The sequence below is a fragment of the Anopheles bellator genome, chromosome 1 (genome assembly GCF_943735745.2).
Source record: "Anopheles bellator chromosome 1, idAnoBellAS_SP24_06.2, whole genome shotgun sequence".
In the NCBI taxonomy this organism is placed as follows: Eukaryota; Metazoa; Arthropoda; class Insecta; order Diptera; family Culicidae; genus Anopheles; species Anopheles bellator.
The window spans coordinates 58,998,574-59,016,694 of record NC_071285.1 but is presented as its reverse complement, the minus strand read 5'-3'; the positions used below and the strand labels follow the sequence as shown (position 1 = coordinate 59,016,694).

At 49.6% G+C, this 18,121-nt stretch overlaps 4 protein-coding genes across 4 annotated transcripts in view; 1 reads left to right on the top strand and 3 right to left on the bottom strand.

Annotated features, from left to right (window-relative positions):
• LOC131216011 (uncharacterized) overlaps positions 1 to 2,746 on the bottom strand; it is a 33,409-nt gene extending 30,663 nt beyond the window's left edge. Inside the window, exons 1-2 of the mRNA XM_058210407.1 lie at positions 2,691 to 2,746; positions 526 to 1,222 (exon numbers count right to left, since the gene is read on the bottom strand). Coding sequence (XP_058066390.1) covers positions 526 to 655 — 130 coding nt within the window. The 5' untranslated portion in view covers positions 656 to 1,222; positions 2,691 to 2,746. The remainder of the gene's footprint in view (positions 1 to 525; positions 1,223 to 2,690) is intronic.
• Positions 2,747 to 3,750: 1,004 nt separating this feature from the next.
• LOC131206398 (biogenesis of lysosome-related organelles complex 1 subunit 2) lies at positions 3,751 to 5,287 on the top strand. Its single transcript, XM_058198933.1, has 2 exons — positions 3,751 to 4,809; positions 4,889 to 5,287. The coding sequence occupies exons 1-2, from the start codon at positions 4,516 to 4,518 to the stop codon at positions 5,018 to 5,020; spliced, it is 426 nt and encodes a 141-aa protein (XP_058054916.1). The 5' UTR covers positions 3,751 to 4,515; the 3' UTR covers positions 5,021 to 5,287.
• On the bottom strand, positions 5,018 to 5,637 carry LOC131206399 (immediate early response 3-interacting protein 1). Its single transcript, XM_058198935.1, has 3 exons — positions 5,395 to 5,637; positions 5,229 to 5,330; positions 5,018 to 5,128 (listed from the first exon to the last, which is right to left on the bottom strand). Exons 1-3 carry the CDS (start codon positions 5,480 to 5,482, stop codon positions 5,073 to 5,075), a joined length of 246 nt encoding a protein of 81 aa, XP_058054918.1. The 5' UTR covers positions 5,483 to 5,637; the 3' UTR covers positions 5,018 to 5,072.
• A 64-nt stretch (positions 5,638 to 5,701) lies between these two features.
• Positions 5,702 to 17,152, bottom strand: LOC131205230 (tyrosine-protein phosphatase non-receptor type 61F-like). The gene is made up of 8 exons (XM_058197243.1): positions 16,817 to 17,152; positions 11,935 to 12,108; positions 11,602 to 11,864; positions 11,301 to 11,526; positions 11,083 to 11,229; positions 10,057 to 11,009; positions 9,819 to 9,944; positions 5,702 to 6,932 (listed from the first exon to the last, which is right to left on the bottom strand). The coding sequence occupies exons 1-8, from the start codon at positions 16,931 to 16,933 to the stop codon at positions 6,908 to 6,910; spliced, it is 2,031 nt and encodes a 676-aa protein (XP_058053226.1). The 5' UTR covers positions 16,934 to 17,152; the 3' UTR covers positions 5,702 to 6,907.
• Positions 17,153 to 18,121: the final 969 nt, after the last annotated feature.

Genomic DNA, 18,121 nt, shown 5'->3' with positions numbered 1-18,121 from the left:
CGCGAGACGAACCACCGGAAGGTGTCGATGGGAACGGGGTGGGCAACATCATATATGGCGAGCTCCGCTCTTTGCCGTAGAGAAGTTCTCACGCCTTTTGCCAAACCGGGGCGCCTCCATTGCGACACCGTGGCGTCGGGCGGGTCCCTATCTCGATTTGCACACTCCACACATATGCGTCGTGGTGTGTGCGTGAAGGTCAAACGCAAACGCCAAAAGGAAAGCGTGACACACCGGAAACACCAGAGAACGGAAACGGAATCGAAACGAGCAGATGCGCACGTTGCGGACGGAAATGAGACAAGTTGGATAATGCTGTTTTGGTTCAGCTGTTTTGGTTCTGCGTGTTATGTTTAAATTTTCTCCGCCCAGAGTCATGCATGTTCCAGCCACACTGTGGCCACACGTCCAATTTGGGGTTTGACAAGTTGGGGCTTAATTTAACATTGTCTCACAATCGGAGGGTTTGAAAACGAAGGAGAAGGTGGCCGATGGTGAGTATTTCAGTTGCCTTTCCAAACATACCTATCCGACGTTGCCGACGCCAGTAGCCGCCAGCGGATCGTTTCCCGCGCGCTCCACGTCCACTGCCACGCCTTGGCGCATCATCTTCGTCGTCCTCATCCGAATCGATGCATATGACATCATCACCCATGGCGTTGACGATTGGCCGCACGGAGGTTGAGAGGCTCGATTCCCGTCCTTTCGTTGATTTGTTTGTCCAGAGCTAAAAGCGCGCAAATGGTGCCCGGTTACGGTGCGTTCCACGTCCGCGGTGAAAAAACCTTTTCTCTCTCCGTGGGATTCTCTATGTTTCACTTCCACTGTTATCGTTAAAGTCTTGAGGCGGCAGGCTCGGAGCACCACCGAGAGCGACGGTCCGTCGTCGGATCGGCAGTCGGAAAATGGAAAATGCCCAAGTACCCGTCACAATTGCTGGCCCCGAAGGGGTTGCACACGGTGCCGTTGGAACAATTTATGTGTGTCACTCGCCGTCAAGTTCGCTTTCTACGTCCACGTGCCATGGCGTCACATAGCACCTCGCAAACACATTCCCGTGTCCCGGCACACCCTGCTAACGATCTGCCCCTGCTGCCACAGGCCACTTCACTCGCGCCGGAAATGGGGAACGGCTCTCGGCCACTTTCTCTTCTTCTTCGGCATCTTCTTAGCCCGCGCGCAGTGCGAATGTTTCCTGTGGGCCGGTGGATTTTTCTGTCGCCTGTTAAATAAAGACGCAATAGGATAGGGGTTAAGAATTTGCACAAAAGGCGTCGGAGAAAAAAACGAAACGAAACGAAAGGAAACCCCCGAACTAAACTTTTGTGTGGAAGAAAAAACTCCAGGCCACCTTGATGCTGGCAAACGACTACAGCAGGGCTGTGGCTGGTGCTGCGCCATCGCCTGCTTATTGCATACTTTTGTAAGTGCGTCCTGCGAGCTCCAGCAGCACTACAAAGTTCTTGGGACAAGTTTTTCGGATATTCACCGTTTTTTTTTCTCGGACTTTTCCGCTGGATAGTTTGGGACTGGACGAGCAGCTCTGTCAGCAGAGTTGCCACCGCGGCACCGACCCAAATGTTGGGCAAACAGATTTCGGGGCGCGCATCCTGGGCGGAATTAAATGATGAAGTTCCCGGCGCAAAGGGCAAGGGCGCAGGGCCAGTAAGTCAATAAATTCTCCACCGCAAACCCGGGGCGGGCGCACTTGGAAATAAATTTGGAATTTTAATGCTGCATAAATTTAAGAGGCGCACTGTTGCCGCAGCTTTTGTCGAGCAAAAGCCGCAAAAACTTGCCCCTCATTATGGGGGCTTTCAAATGAGATGCACTAATTAGTGAAGGTTTATCGTTCTATGATGCAAAGATTACACAACCAGGAGTAAGAAACATTGTAGACATCGAAAATGTGGCATTAAATTTTCATTAGCACCAAGTGCCGCAACCACATGCAACCAACTTCATGAAGACATTTCCACGCTAAACCATTTGCTGCAAGACAATGCACTGTTTACTGGGCCGGAAGCGTTAATTACCACGCTGGCACTAGCACGTGAGCTGGCCCCAAGCGTATCCTGCGTACTGAGGCACTAATGAACGTGAAGAGCGCATCACTTCCGGTTCCGGTTTAACTCGGTCAATTAGCGAATCGAGCACGGCCGACGCCGACGGCCAACAGAGCTCGCCAATTGCTGGCCAAACTCCCGGGAGATGTAATAAACGGCGGCCAGCTAACGTAGGTGACTCGTAAAAGCTCACTCGTTTAGTTCGGCCAACATGAAAAGTTCGAAGCAGGCCAGATGCCAAAGCACTAGGGCTCCGTGTGCCAGCTCGAGGCCCCTGTGTCGTAATTCAATCAGGCTTAGCCCATCGAATCCTCCGACCGTGTGATGTATACCTGCCTTCACGCTGTTAAGGGCCCACTACTTTTCCGACTGGACCGGATGGAAATCCCGGTCTGCCTTATCGCTCCATCGCGCTGCGGTGCTCCGCTAACAAACGACCGTTAATACCCAACACGGGTCCCCGGGTCTCGGGCGTGTTGCTTCGCGACGACGTTTTGTATGGACGGGATTTGAAAAGGGGCCAATTGGAATGCACTTATTTTCGCACGATCCGGAAGCACGGAAAAAGAACACGTAAACAAGGAGAAAAAAAACATAAAATCACCAGTACGCAACTCCACGTACAAACCGACGATGGGGCAACGTGGCAGCTGCGTCGGAGCTCGGTCCGGACCCGGATTCACTCGCCGCTGCAACACTGCATTACAAAGTATGACTGACTGGTCGTGCGCTTACTGCATGTCGTTTATATATAAATTTCTGCAACCCGTTGCCTGGCGCTCCGCCCGGACAAGATGCCGGGCTGTGGTCCATGTCGACGGCGCCCCGACATCCGTGCGGCGGCGGCGGCGGCGGCAGCGGCAGCTCGCCTTCGGGCGATAAACGTCAGACACAGCGTGGTCAAGGACGCAGGACGATGCAATGCGCTGCACGTGGCGTCCGGCTGTGTGATGGGGGTATCGTCGTTCCGAAACCCGAAGGGGCTCGTCCATCCGATCGACCGAATGGGTTGATAGGACGGCAGATTCTCCGTTTACAGCAGCGTAGTGTGTGTAATGGCTGGCCTGGTGGCGGAGAGTATGCGTGCATTCTGCACTCGGCAGGTCCTTGTAAGCGCCACGAAGGAGCGAACAGGACGACAGACCACCCAGCGGATGCACCACTAGCGCTGCACGATTGAAGTGTTTCCGTAAAAACCATGTAAAACGGGGAGCCACGCCGAAGTACAGGACTCGGTGCAGCAAGTTCGTCTACCCGACACAGGGCGGCGTTGGTGTTGCCGGCCCGAAACGTGCATTGATGCAATTCAGGGAGGACAGTTTTGCCGCTTACATAAACCACGTGCTCGTTACACCAGGTCACGAAGAAAACGGGTGTTTACAGGTAATTTGTTACTTCACTTGAACAATTGTAATGGCCCTTTCACTCTTGCGATACAATCAACCAATGTGCTTTTTATAATAGTCTCATTTTTTCTCTACTATGGCCGCCGTGATGGACTCGGAGAATTGTTCGATTTCAAACGGATTCAAAAAGCGCTGAGACTCGGAGAATTGTTCGATTTCAAACGGATTCAAAAAGAGCAAGCACACAACGTCACAACGAGGATTGCGCATGCGCTTTGCAACCCGTCAACACATCGAAGCAAGCTTGGCTTTGACATTACGAACTAGTTGATCGCCGATTTCAGACAGCTCGCGGAAGATTCGCACCCGTGAAAAGGGTACAAGGTAAAGGTTGCACGGAACATAGGGGAAGGATTGCGCTAAGGGCGGTCATGGCTTACACGCAGCAGCAGCAGGAAAAGGAACGGCTAGCGCTCAAATATCACACAGAGTTGCTTATGGACAAATTGGAGGAACTGGAAGAATCGCACGTACAGCTGCAGCGAGAGTTGCGCCAAAAGTGTCGGGATCTTGAAGCTCAAAAGCGGATCAACGGAAATCTGAGCGAAGAGTTGAAGCTAGTTCAAGGCCAGCTTGAGGTTCGTGATTCGCTAATTGAGCAGCACGGTTTGGTTATTGCATTGGTGCCGAGCGAGGACGGAAGTGATGAGTGTCTTTCTTTAATCAGCCAATAATTGTTCAATCAATACCTGATTCGTGCTGGGCAAGATGAGAATGAGAAAGCCGAGCTAATTTACCTTCAATCTACCTTCACGATGTTCGGAGAAGGAAAACAAAAGCCACAAATTGAACTAGAATAAAAAAGAGCCATTGCGGATAAGACAATTTAAATGTTAACCAACATTGTTTGAGTGAACCGAAATTTCAACATTTTGACAACAGCTTGCTTGGAAATACAACTTTACCGAGCGGCTGGAAACGTCAAAAGCGTGCAGCAGTCTTGTGTTTCAGATGTAAACAAAACAAACTTGGCTGGTGCTGCCGATCTATTTCGCAAAGAAGCTGTTTCGTCTGCCGTACAGTATTAACCTCGCCGGCCGAAAATGGACGAAGAGTACGGGGTGACGGATTCGCCAAGGAAGGGACCCACGCTTTCAACCTCAACGTCCAGCTTCGAACCGTTCGATGCGCACGATCCGAATCTGTCGCGGTTGGCCACGAAAATGTTCCAGAAAACGGGCGAATACATTACCCATGAGTTGGCCTCGACCGTGGACGATTACAAGCTGATCGAGAATATGAATCGGGCCATGATGGGAAAGGTGGCCGACATGCGCCAGATGTCGCAATCGATCGCAACGAAAAACAGTGAGCTGAATCAAAAGTACGAGGAATTGGTGAGTTCGCTGCCGAATCTGGTATCTATAATCTGCAGCTGAAGCTGAACCTGGTATTTGTATTGCACCTTCACAATAGAAACCGCTACTGCAACGGATTGACGACATTGAATCCACGGTCGACAAACTGGAAGCGGCCGCGTACCAGCTCGATTCGTACAGCATTCGATTGGAGGACAAATTCAAATCACTCAAAGCCAAGCAGCAGTAGTAGGAAGTTAGAAAGTAGTTTTATTTATTCACCCAAAATACACGTCAGGCCATCAACCAAGCAGTAATTTAAACACTATCGCCAATATGTTGAAGAATATTAAGGGTACTGAAAAGAAATGGAAATCCGAAGGGGAAATGAAATAACTCTCTGTTGTCTCGATATCGCAGCGAAGTAGCGTAGTCTGTAAACGGCTACTTGTACCTACTTTTGGCCACAGTTCGTATGGATCGCACAAGCATCAGTATTTGGCCCTTGGTGGTAGTGGGCTCTCCGAATCCTTGAACTTGCGAGGATACGCCCCAGCCGTCTGGAAAACAAAATAAAGCCCATTAAATGCAAACCGAGATCGTGCCATTCGGCGGTCGCCCTACATTTGGACAGAAACCGTTCTTCGCTCAAAATGCAAACTGCGTTCAGAAACAGAAGCGTTGCCTCGACCAGCGTCCAGAGGGTGAACATTTTGGAAACGTTTCGTATTTAACCGGCTGCAAATGCACAAAACTCTGAAAGGCAAAACGGTGGTCTGGCGATTTGTTTTGCTTGCATTTGACAGTTTGCGCAAACGTCATCCGCACGGCGAACGCCGGTGAAACGTCAGCGTTGTCGGTGTACACTGTTAATGTTGATTTCCTAAAACATACGGAATGGCCGATAATGACTCAAGGCAACGGTGTGTATAAAATGGATACTTTTATTAATGGATGGATTTATGGATACAGTAGACAGTGCTGATAGTTGGCAACGAAATGCAACGTAATTGTTATGAACTTTTTTATTACAAATTTGATTTTAGCTGCACATTCTGCGTGAGCTGCCGTTGTCGTGTTCTCTCTGATTTGAGAATGCTATTCCTACTCTGCCGCTTCCAAATTCAGTGTAATAGTACCCATTCTATAGTCAAACTACCACCACTCAAGCTTATTCGTTTTATGGAGTATGAAAAATAGTTGGGAATTACGTGAGTTATATTTATGTTCTACAACTGAGCTTCAATGTAACAAAACCGTAGTCATGGTCAATAAACATTTAAACTAATTAACCTGCGCAATTCTGTAAAGACCAAATTTGATTGATTTAACGCGATGAAATGTAACTCAAATTCAGACGATAACGTTTGCCTTAACGGCACTGAAACAACCAATTCAACGAGCGATCGTCCGCTTTCCCCAAGTTTGGCATCATTTCAATCACTTCAGTTCCGAAAATAATCGTGAAAACTGTAATCTGGATACTTAAATATTAAAAGCAAATATTGATCAACATGCAACTCTCTGCTACGGGCAGCCGCATAAAGGGCTGCATTTTTGCGGCTTGATTAGATAAAAATTGACATCTTTTGCTCCGTTCGTGCGGAATTTTCGAACGATGCTCATTATCACTGTAAATGTACAGGAACCCATTTATAAAAGGTAGAGAAATGCAGTCTTTTACCACTTTTTTGTGTAGTGTGTGAGTGGATGCAAGCCATCCAATCCATAGTTTTGGCCCAGTATAATAGCCTAGTAGTAGAGTGGTTGGGAAGCCGTTTAGTTTGTTTCTTCAAAAAACTTTAGTTGCATTGAACGAAAAGTTTCTTGATTGTCTATTCGTTGAGTAAACGCGCAAGTTGTCAATCAATGGCCAATTTAAAACTGTTTAGGATTGTTCCGCAGCTTGTCAATGTTTAATGTCCAAGAGAGATTGGCGCCTGTTAAGGGTATGATGGGTGTATCAAAAGTGTGATCAAGTCCTATGCTTTTAGTGCACTGCATGTTCAATGTCCATAGCTTATTCCACTGAAAGCATTCCCCTTCGGCCTCCACGGGGTGCGTGTCGTCCATGCCGTTGTGAGTCTGTTGTCTAAATGTAACAGATGAAATATACCTTCCACGGGATTTCCAAATATCATTTCTCGGATTCCTTCTGCTTCCTGCAAATAAACAAGAAAACGGGTTCAATGGGGGGTCATCATCAAGCATGCAATCATCAGTTTCCTGTTCTGTGCGTGTATCTTTGCGAAACAATATTTTTTGAAAAATTATAACCACAGGCAAAAACGGTTGACCGAAACGATCTGTGTGGGATCCTAGTTCATGGACGCGCTGGCGTTCTGTTGCAATGCGTGATAAACAATCGCCCAAAACTATGTTTTGTGCCTGGTTGTGTGTAAAATCCAATGTGGAGATTCAAACCGCCTACTGAGATCGATATGCAACACTAAAGCTACAAACAGTTCTATCAAAAATATTTCTACAACTCCACCTGATGGCACAAAATGTTGATGCACTGAATATGGTGAGAAGATCAGACATTATAAACGCATTTTAATGGAATTTAAAAGACAAACAAAACAGGGTGCGTTGTGATTTTTGGGTCCTGTGCTAGTGTTTGTCCATATGATTGGAGTGTCTCCTCTATTGGTGTCGATGGTATTGGTCAACACGTGTGGTTCATAGTGTAGTTTTGCCTAGTTTCACTTAGTTCGTTAGCTCCACTCACCAGAATGCTTCGTTCGTGGGTTGAATTGTAAAATTAGAAAACGCCGCCATCGTTTCCTTCTCGTTTCCGCGTGCTTGTTACTGTGGCTGGTGCGTCTATATCCTAGTTTCTTCAACTATCTCTCTATGCAACGGAGCGGGCCAAATGGTCTTGCTTTCTTAACCAAAAAGTACATTCAAATGATACTAATGTTACACGCAACTCAATGGAGGTAGAACCGTAGGAGATGGGAGGCGCCTCAAAGTTAAACCGCGCTCATGATCATATTGTGGAAACGAAAGCACAACGACACAGACGGGTCGCTTTTCGATCTGAGCGTTGCATTCTAAAACGATAAATAGAAGAAACATAAAATATAAACACGCTGCGTTCGTCGCAAACAGATAAGCTTCAAAATCTCTTACTTTGTTTCTTTTTCTGGCTGGTGGCTGAGGTGGTACGATCTCTGGCCGCTGCGGCGATCGGCCTTGCGTGACAAAATGTGTTCACCTTCACCTCGAGGACATACTCTTTACCTTACACAACGTAAACTCCGCGCTACGCAGTTTCTTTCTTCCAAGGGACATTATAAAACGACGCCCACATTACACCATACATGTTTTCTTTATACAATTTCATCTAAATAAAACATAAAATATTGGACACGCATGCCTAAACTGCCTAACCATAGGGACCCCGCCTGTCGTAACTCTTTATCGCCCTCATATCATTGTTTGCACAATCTCTGTCCATTTTCTTCACCATCTTTCTAGGCTCTACGATTTCGTCGTCGTCGTGTCTCAACGGCGCGCGCGTGGATGTTTCTGTTCAATAAAATATTTCTACAATTTTACTCCACATCTAGTAATATATATTATATTCGTCAGAAAAAGAAAAAGGGATTTAAAAAATAATCTATTCAATATTTCTAGAAAACACGGGACACGCTTTTCGTCTTGAATAGTAACTTCTCCATTTTTTCTTACTGGTGGTCTACCGCAACTTATACTGCGCTGCTGCATTCACTCGCTGTGGCTTGATGCGAAGCACACTTCGATTGTTGGGCGTGGATCATATTGTTGAACCACTTCACGACATCGAGAAACATTTCGTTTTAAACTTCAAGTTTTCGTTATCGAGCGTAACGAATAAAACAAACAATCGTCACCAAAGCGTGCGAACGAAAGGGAACCAAAGTGCGGGAGCTTTCAACATTTCCTCTGTCTTTCTCTCTTGTTTCTTTCTCTATATTTCTACCTCTCTTTTCCTTCTACTACGGTAGCCATGAAGCAATAGGTGTGCATATAATGTGCATATTCTACGATAAAATTAGTAAAAACCTACGCGTATGAACCTACGATTATTCAACTAATCCGCCGTTTTGCACAGCTAGTATGAACATAGAAAGTTAAAAGCTTTGCTCCCACATACGTTGCGGGAGGATGGATGATAGTAGAGTAGTGATAATTAGCAAACGAATATACAATTGTTTCCGCCTTCACCAGAACGCCATGATTTGAACACTCGCACATTAGCGATCACCATTCAAAAACACGTTCCGCTCACTGTGAGCAACTGTTTTTGTAGACGTAGAGATTCTGGCACTCCACGGGCCAAAGAAAGTCTCGGTCTCGGGCGGATGGAATCAGGGAGAGCTACTGCTTTGGTTGCTAACGGAATGAGAGTGTCCCAAAACACGGCGACAGAGTCAGTACTTTACTCTTTTAAGTGCATAAGTCGCTGCAGCTGACCTCTTCTCCGATTCCAGCATCCAGCACCCAGAGAAGCTGCTTGGAAATGTTTATTCGTCGGCATCTTTGCCTTACTTTTTACTACTTAGTGTGATAATATTCCCTCATTTTATCAAAAAACAAAGCGATTATAGCATATGTGCCCCCCGTACGTCTGTTGCCAAGAAAAACAAAACGGTGCCACAGCCTGATAGTTTTTAGTACGGTACGGATCTGTTTTGATTGATCAATCTGAATTGGTGGAACCACATCGCCACACAGAACGCCAATCGGGCCAATCCCGTCGTCTCCGGAAAGGTTCTCTAAATCGATCGCAATTGCAACTATACTGGTTAATCACATCGGTCCCACACTGCGCGCCATTCACAGCGGGCAGAGGGAAAGAAAGAAGGAAATAATTTACGTTTCTGCTCGAACTTGAATCGGTCGGTCTCCTACATATACGAACACCCTTGTCAGCCGACACGCCGAAATGTGGACCCCGCAGATCCGAGGAAGGCGCGCGTAAGGCTTACATCTGTTTCGCGTAAAGATACACGCAAAGAGCACCGAAACAAACACCAGCGGCTATCGAAAATAGTATTAACCTGCGCTTTTTCGGTGACCCCTTGTTCTCTACCTCCTTCTGCTTGCGTTTGATTTCGCGAATCTTTTCTTCCATCGCCGTGTGGCGTTCGGCGCGCTTGCGGCGGCGCAACTCGGCGCTCGGTGACCTGTGAATGGGAGGGAATCAAACAGTGAAACACCCAACGTACCACACGAACCCGAAAATAGTGCCAAAGGACTTGAAGGGGAGAGAATGCCCCCCTGATCAACACTACTTACAGTTCTCTCTCGGGGCTGGAGATCATTTCCTCGTCGTCGTCGACAGCACCGTTCGGCAAGGGTGGTAAGGTGGAGTTGGCGTTAAACGCCGAAGACTTATCGCCACGGTTCGACTCCAGAGTCGAGCTATTCGAACCGATGACACTGCTAGCCGACGTTGGCGACGATGCCGACGTCGAGGACGACAGGCCAGTCGACGAGCTGGTGGTAGCGGTGGTCGACGACGAGCTTGTTGATGATGTGCCAGCTGCTGTCGTGGAGGTGGTGGTGTTGCTGCTGGTGCTGTGTGCGTTCCTGTTGCCCACCGCCTTGCTGCTGCAGCTTTCGTCCAGAACCGAGCTTTTAATGTTATCACTGTTATCGGACGGAACATTGGCTCCTCCATCACTAGCATCATCGTCATCTTCGTCGCTGCTGCCAATCTCCTCGATCAGTTCGTCTTCGCCGGCGCTGCTATTGTTGCTACTGCTGCTGTAGTTACCGCCGCCGCCCCCGGCACGGGCCACCGGTCTCGAGTCGCTTCGCTCACTGTCCTCTCCATCGTCCGCCTCGTTCACCTTGTCCAGCGAGCTTTCCTTGGGCAGCGGTGGCAGCGGACGGTTGGTATTGTGGTGGTGATGGTGCCGTTGGTGGTGATGGTGATTGCCATTGTTCTTGCCGCGATTGTGGTGGTTGTTGTGATGATGGTGGTTTTCGTCGCTAATTTCGTATTGCTTGCTTTTCTCCAGGTTCACCAGATTGTTCACCTTATCGCGCTCGCTGTTGCTGAGCAGGAAGTCCTCGTGCACACTCTCGCTCATCGGTATCACCGGAAGCGGCTTGGTGCCGATCGTCAGCGAGTGGGACCGAGGTGGTGGCAATGGCGGTGGGGTGTCCTCGTTTTCCGTGTCCTGATCGCTGGTCGGCTGGCTAGTCGATGACACGATTGCCAGTTCCTCAAACTCCTCAAAGGACTGCGAAGGAGAAACAAGTCCGATTCAAGTCAAACCAAGATCAAGATTCGGTTTAACTTCATTCAACACTTACGGAGTTGTTCATGCGCTTCATTCCCTCGATAATGGCTTGATAGGAAAAGTACAGCTGATCCGGTGTCTGTATCAGTCCCATACGATATTGTCGCAGCTCGAGCAGCACGTTCTGCACCGACACACGGTCTTCCCCTTCCTTGTCGATCTGTGACGCAAACAGGGATATCTCGATTATTTACCCCGCAATTGACCAACTAGTTCGACGACAAGACCTACCAGCACAAGACAGCAGTCCACCAGGCAGAAGGTTCCGGACCGCCCGATACCGGCACTACAGTGGATGATCGGTGGTCCAACGTCTCGGTCCAGTGTGCCTGAATCGCGCACCTCTTTGAGAAACTGCAAAAATGCTACCGGCGAACTCGGAATGCCAAAGTCGGGCCACGTCGTATAGTGGAATTGTATCACCTCCCTGCTTTTACCCGACTCCAGGTCGGTCAGTCTGCCACAAGAGCGCAAGAGAGAGACAGAGAGGTTAATGTTTACCAAAACGATGATTACGTAAAGCGTCGATTACCTGAAAGTCCTCTTGCAAAAATTTTTGTATTCAATACACTTCAAGTACACCACCGACAGCTGAACGGCGCTAAGCTCCAGCCGGTGTTTCTCGCCGATCTTTGCCGGCCAGTACTGGTGGCACTTCACAGTCGTCTTCTCGATCAGTTTGTTCAGCATCAGAATCGCGCGTGAATCGTGCTCCCATACCATCATCCAAAAGTGGCCAACCGTGTGCGGGAGTGGTCCCTGGCAGAGGATGTACTTCCTTCCGGTGTGCTCCATCTGCGGAAACGGGGAAATGATGCCCATCAGTAAGAGGGAGAATGACGGCGAGGTTTAAATTCGCACAAACCTTCACCAGGTTCGCGTTGATGTAGTCGGTGTCGCCACGCTTTAGTGCGACCCGGGAGTGATCGTACGGCAGCACATCCCGATAGCGGTTCAGCCGACGGTTGTCCAACTTTTTCGACTCGTTGGTAGAAAAGTCCTTCGCTCGCGCTTCCAGGTCGCTCTTTTCGCGAATGTCCTGCAAGTGTACCCAGGTTCAAAGATGCAAAATAGAGTTAAAACAACTTGTCTGTTAAATCAATAACTTAGAGCTAATGATTACCACTACAATGGACACACCAACAATTTCGACGGCGTTCGCTTGTCCTACCAGAATGATTATCGTTTTGTACTTGAACAACGTTCGCTAAGGTTACATTCAATCCAAACCCCACGGCCACGCGTATCGAATCACTGTGTTTTATGAAATAAGCACAGCCCACAGTAGCTGTTTCAAAAGTCGTTAAAACTTTCTCTGCGGCGCCCCGATTTGCATCGAAAATATCATTTCCGCAGTGCGCTGTTTTCCCCGACGGTTTATTGTGGTCCAACAGAAAAGCTGCCAACCTGTCACTGTGGCCATTGTTTCGCGCGCACCGATCGTTACGGTTCGGATAACGTAGCTATGAAAACTAGTTGACACGACCGGGAGAGATCTCAGTTCGTAATTTGCATCACCGCAATCGGAAAGTCACCTATTTTACGGCTTTTATGCTGGCGACCGACACCGACTGGCGACCGCGAGAGTTGAGAGTGTAACAATTGTTTTACCCTTGCAAGTAACTTGCAGTTCCGTTGCGTTCGGTCCCACTCGGTAGCATACAACTGTATAATGTGTTTTGCAACTTCGAGTGAATTTGAAATTCCCGAACGCATCGCATCTATCGTTTCCTTCGATTTTAGACATTTTAATGACAACCTTCGTCTTTCCCGGTGACCGTAACCATCCGGAGACCACGGCACTTCCGACCGGCACAGATCGAATGAGTAATTTACGGTTCCGCGTCGGTTTAATGAAGAGCTAAAGAGGTCGACACAAAAGACTGCGATCACTACCGCGTGACCTTAGCTCGAAGACAGTGCGAGTTGCGCGTCCGCATTCCGGGAAACGATCGCGCGCGATCGGCTCATATCCGGAGCTAAAAAAGCATTAGCCGGACGCACGATCCGCAGTCACGGATCGCCGTCGTAATCATGCCGCTCACAGTTTGGCGTTTTTGTTGCTGCATTTGAGGACATTCCATTTGGCCATAACAACCGGGTAGCGGGGCCCAACTGCCAACCGGTTATTATCAGAAGCAAACAATGTTTTGACAATTCGCATGAAATCCGTTCGATAAACGGACTGGGGCGGATGTCAAATTGAAAGTCGATATTTTCGGGAAAAGAAATCGATTTTGGGAATGTCTCGCCACCGAAACGTTGTCCGATTCTGCGAACCACACGTTTCGGTACAAAATGGGCTAATGCTAGCGGTTTCGGTTGGCTTATTTGGCAGCCGTCAAAGTGACACATAATCCGAGAAGCACATCACAGTAAGCCATACTTTTAACGATAATTTTCAGCTTCCCACAGAATCGCGTGTGACGAAGTGATTATTACTTCTCTCTTTGGCGAATAAGTTGACTCACTGTGCATTTTCTCACCGACGATTCGTGGAAATTCTTGAAAATAACTGTCTTTGTCATCGGATCTCTTTCGGTTCGGCGCAGGTTTTAACGTGGAAATCACGGTGCGAGCGATGAAATTATGACTCAACCCAGTTACACATAAAGGCGGCTTGATTTGAGATCGAGATAGCACAGCACACTGAGATAAAGGGAATGTCAAATATGCGTGCTTAGGGGTTGCCAGTTCTTCTCCGAAACGGTAATAGCAAGGCAGATGGATTGACTAATTTGGTACACAACACTGAAAATGCTTCATTACGGTCCTGTGACGTCGCCCCATGTTTGCCAGGGGCTAAACGATAATCATTGGATCGTTAGTGAAGCGTTAGATTGGAACCGGTTCCCCGAAACGCCGGGCAAAGGTTCGATAAAGTTCATCTCAACTGCCACCGCCATTATCATCATGTCCACGTGTTCTGGCTGGCCGTGCGCACTGGACGCATGGTTGGAACGAAATTTTCCGAATGCCACAGAAGCGCAGGTCATCGGTCCACCCGAACAAATTCGGTGATAACGATACAACGAACGGCGAGGAGCATCGTAAATGCGTATTTAAAAAAGTCGCGTGCCATAACGGGGCAGGCTGCGCTAGTTACCACCACACCGGGCGGGCACGACGGCGAACAACTACAATTCTCCCTCTCGGTGGCCCCGTGAACTGTCCTGTGGGCCGGGTGGGGCGATTCGCTCCAATCGCTTGAGAGCAGGTTACGCGCCGTAAGCCGCCAAGGCGCGCCAACGAGCAAGGCATGTGCATGCGATACGGCGGGAATCGATTTTTTTCATACTAATTTAATTATTTCTACGAATTCGCGAGATTCGTAGAACCGGCCAACCGAACATAAAACAGACCCCGCGTCGCAAGCGAGGAAGCCCAAGAGTAGGAAAAAGTGGCAGAGTTCCTCTTAAAAATCGAAACCAGCGCGCGCGGCCAGAGTGTTTACGGACACACAGCCAAAGGAGAGGAAGAGAGAGCAAAAAAAAACGATCACTCTCGAGGTTGTGGTGGTTTTTAATGAAAAATTGCCTGCTCATGTGCCGCCGACCGACCCATCAGTTATTATTTTAAGAGATTCATGATTGTTTAAAGGAACACATTTCAAACACGGGCGCGGCAAGGAGACCACAGCGAAGGTGACACCAAGAAGTGACCCCGCACCGCACGGTGGTGGTGGTAGAGTGCCCAATAGAGGCACGATGGGCAATACTGCGTACAGATCGCGAATAAATTGACAATATGTGTAGCACGCGGCGTAGCTGGGCCATTTAAGCGCCACCGTTGACGAACACACACGTGATTCGTGTTTCGCTCCTTTCGCTGCCTGTCCCCAGCCTCGTTGCGTCCGTCAGATCTGTTGTCCTCGCGTTCACCAGAGGGCTTATCGTGAGGTTCGCACGGGAGTCAAGGAGAACCGCGGACAGTTCGTAGAACTCTGCGGTCACGGGTGAGTGTGCGAGAGAGGTGGATGATATGATAAAAATAATTGTACACTATCTCCTCTTCTTTTGTGGCTTCCGTTTCCGCTCGTTTTTATCGTATCGTGGCAGATGCACCAGACAATGAGCACACCCAGATCCTTTCAATCCCTTCCGTGGGGTGAAGGTGAGACATAAGATCGTCGTGCCCATCGATCGGTCGGTCGGTCGGTGGCCGCCGCGAGACGCTACGTCTGCTTTCGCTGCGAGCACGGGATGACGTGGGCGGCGGGGCCTCGTAAGGGTGTAAAATAAATGGCTCCCCCACGGGAGAGAGAATTCAAGGAATTCAATCGAAATCCTCGGCAAAAAGTACCCGCGCTGCGCTGCGATGATCATAGAGAATTTCTCTGAATCATACCAAACACAGAAGACGGTGCGGCCCGGTACAATAACCGTGTTCGGAGAATGAAACGGCCCGCCGCGCCACAAGACGATCAATCAATGTCGCGAAGGCGTCCCGTCCGTTAGCATTGCCAGTTGCAAACTATTTTAATGGTTTTTCGCTCTCTCGCGCTTCCAGTGCTTGGCACACTTGGCAAAGAATTTCCATCAATAATTGCATCGGAATTGAGCTCTAATTTATTGTAGCTTCACACACATTCGCCAGGAATCGAATCGATCCGCGCCCCCTGGGGGATGGTGAAACAGCGAGCCATCGCACCTTATCAATAGTGTCCATCTGTAAGCATCCGAGAGGGTGACCACCGTGTGAGAGATTAGCGTCGTTTTGCACCGGGAATCCAGGTTTGCGTTTCGGCGAACTCACGCCTCGCGCCATTGACTAAATCCATTATCATTCACCAGAATCGCCGGAGAATGAAAATTCGGTTCCACCGCGCAACACTCGAAGACAAGACACGACGAAAAGGGCCTCCGTGTTTTATCTTGTCGATCGATGTAACGCACCACTCGGCCCGCCGCACCGTGGATCGAACATCATTGATAATCGCACACCGCGAGTGACAACACGCACGCGGGGTACGCGGTGTGCGGGGCTTATCTCGCCGATGCCCCCGATGGCGCCGGCCACAGGGAGTGCGTGTTTATTCACCGGAACCTTATCGCATCGGGTCGCGCGCCTTTTATTGTTTTCTCCGTAACGGGGCATGTTTCCAATTCCGAGTCACCGTCCTCTCGGAACGATTAGGTTCATTTATGCTGCTCCGGTCACCACCGAATTCTTAATACCCATTTCAGGGGTTGCATAAACAGCCGATGGGCGCCCGTTACATCACAGTAACCTTCGACACAGTCCCCGTAAAAAAATCACCTTCCAAGGAAGTAACTCATCGTCGCAACGCGGCGATCGAAGTAGGTGACGGTGACCTGGCGTTGGCTTCGACAGGGGTCCATCACCCCCGGATGGGTAGAAATGTAAAAAATCGATCCGCCTTTCATCGGCAACATGCATGACCTAAGCCAATGAATTAGTCCATACCCTTTTCCGGGAAACCGTTCGTCACCCACCATGACCGGCGGGGCAACCGGCCTTCAGGAGCATGCAGGCGAAACACCTAGAGAAAGAGAGAGAAGGAGAGAAGAAATCGCCAATCGTAGGCAGCGGTGGCTGGATATGTTTGTTCGGTAATCACAGGCCACATCTCTCTCCGGTGCAGAGGCGCATAACCTTCCAGGAGAAACTGGAGGAGGAGACACACCGGGGGCACCACCGTAAAAATCGAGGAGAACGAGACAAAACCCGATCGACCCTGAACGGAGCGGAACGGCAGAACCGGCCCTACCCACCGCCGCACCTACCTGGAACACCATCGCCCAGCCATGCCGGGATTCGATTTCGTTGTATTCCACCTCGATGCTGCTACCGTTGCTTCCAGCGCCTCCGCCGCCGTTGTTTGTTGTGCTAGCCGAACTCATCGTGTCTTCTTATTTCGCACTTCTTGACCACCTTTTTCGCCTCAATTCCAGCGCTATGGCTGCGCGCTCGTGGCGCACGAGACTCGAAGGACGAAGGCCGCGATACACCCCGGACTTATTAACCCTCCCTTCCTCTCGTTCCCGTCGCGAACTGACTCGAATTTTTCAATCGATCCGGACACCGGTGGGGGGCGAGTGTGGGCGTTGTGATAGCAAACCAAATTCTTGGGACGTCCTTTTTTTGGCCAGAATGGTTCCGTTAAACTTTGCAGCACGCCACCACTCTACGGGGCTCGTTGTTGTTTTGCATTCCACACCGCCGCCGCCGCCACTGGGATATCTATTTATTTTTTGACCTTTTTCTTGGTGGCTTGTTTAGGCGACCACCACCATGGCCCCAGACACCGAGGGCGGACACGGGCGTGAAATGAAACTCCAAACGAAACACAACCCGCTGCTGGGTGACACACGGGGTCAGAACGGCTGCTCTGGCCGCGAACCACCCCACACACTTTCTTCCGATGCACGTACACGCAAGCACCCCCGCACACACATACACGAACGAGAGTCCCGAATTCACTAGCTTCGCGGCTCCATTCCCTTCTCGCGTAATACACGCAGCGGCGGCAAAAGGTCGGCCGAAGTGGAGAAGTGGCACGAAGAGGCCTGCTGAGTTACGCCACCGCACGCACCGCTATTTTTTCCGCTGGCCCGCGTCACAGGAACGCGCACTGGCCGAAAGCGTCGCCGTGTGTCCGTAGGATTGAGTTGGGTCCGTCACTGACGGTGTTCCGACATTTTCTTTCAACCCAGGAGGCCGCAAAGCACTACGCGCTAACGTTACCAGCTCGTGCAGGGAGCAATGTGAAAGGCGACAGCCCCTTTGCTTGCGGTCGGCCGTGGCCACTACGCAGCTACGCGCCGCAGCGGAAAAAACAAAGGAGTGGAACTACGCGAACGGTCCGAGGAGCGGGGCGCAAACACGGAGTCACCAACCGCACGGATAGCCGATTGAAATGCCACAATTTACACGGAACGCGAAAGCCAAAAGCGAGGTATCAGCGCACATTCGCCGTTTTTCTGCCTCTACTCTGGTGACGGTCTTTGCCGAACTCTTTTTCTCGCTCTTCGTGTTCTTCTCTTCGAAGGCAAACGTCAGTGGCGGTCGCGGATCAACTGTGGCACCTA

Coding starts and splice junctions, on each gene's coding strand:
- LOC131206398 (XM_058198933.1), top strand. CDS start 4,516: ATGGACGAAGAGTACGGGGTGACGGATTCGCCAAGGAAGGGACCCACG. Junction 4,810..4,888: donor ATCAAAAGTACGAGGAATTG/GTGAGTTCGCTG, acceptor CCTTCACAATAG/AAACCGCTACTGCAACGGAT.
- LOC131206399 (XM_058198935.1), bottom strand. CDS start 5,482: ATGTTCACCCTCTGGACGCTGGTCGAGGCAACGCTTCTGTTTCTGAAC. Junction 5,331..5,394: donor AGAACGGTTTCTGTCCAAAT/GTAGGGCGACCG, acceptor TTTGTTTTCCAG/ACGGCTGGGGCGTATCCTCG. Junction 5,129..5,228: donor CATACGAACTGTGGCCAAAA/GTAGGTACAAGT, acceptor ATTTCTTTTCAG/TACCCTTAATATTCTTCAAC.
- LOC131205230 (XM_058197243.1), bottom strand. CDS start 16,933: ATGAGTTCGGCTAGCACAACAAACAACGGCGGCGGAGGCGCTGGAAGC. Junction 12,109..16,816: donor GCTGGGCGATGGTGTTCCAG/GTAGGTGCGGCG, acceptor GTACACTTGCAG/GACATTCGCGAAAAGAGCGA. Junction 9,945..10,056: donor TCCAGCCCCGAGAGAGAACT/GTAAGTAGTGTT, acceptor TCCCATTCACAG/GTCACCGAGCGCCGAGTTGC.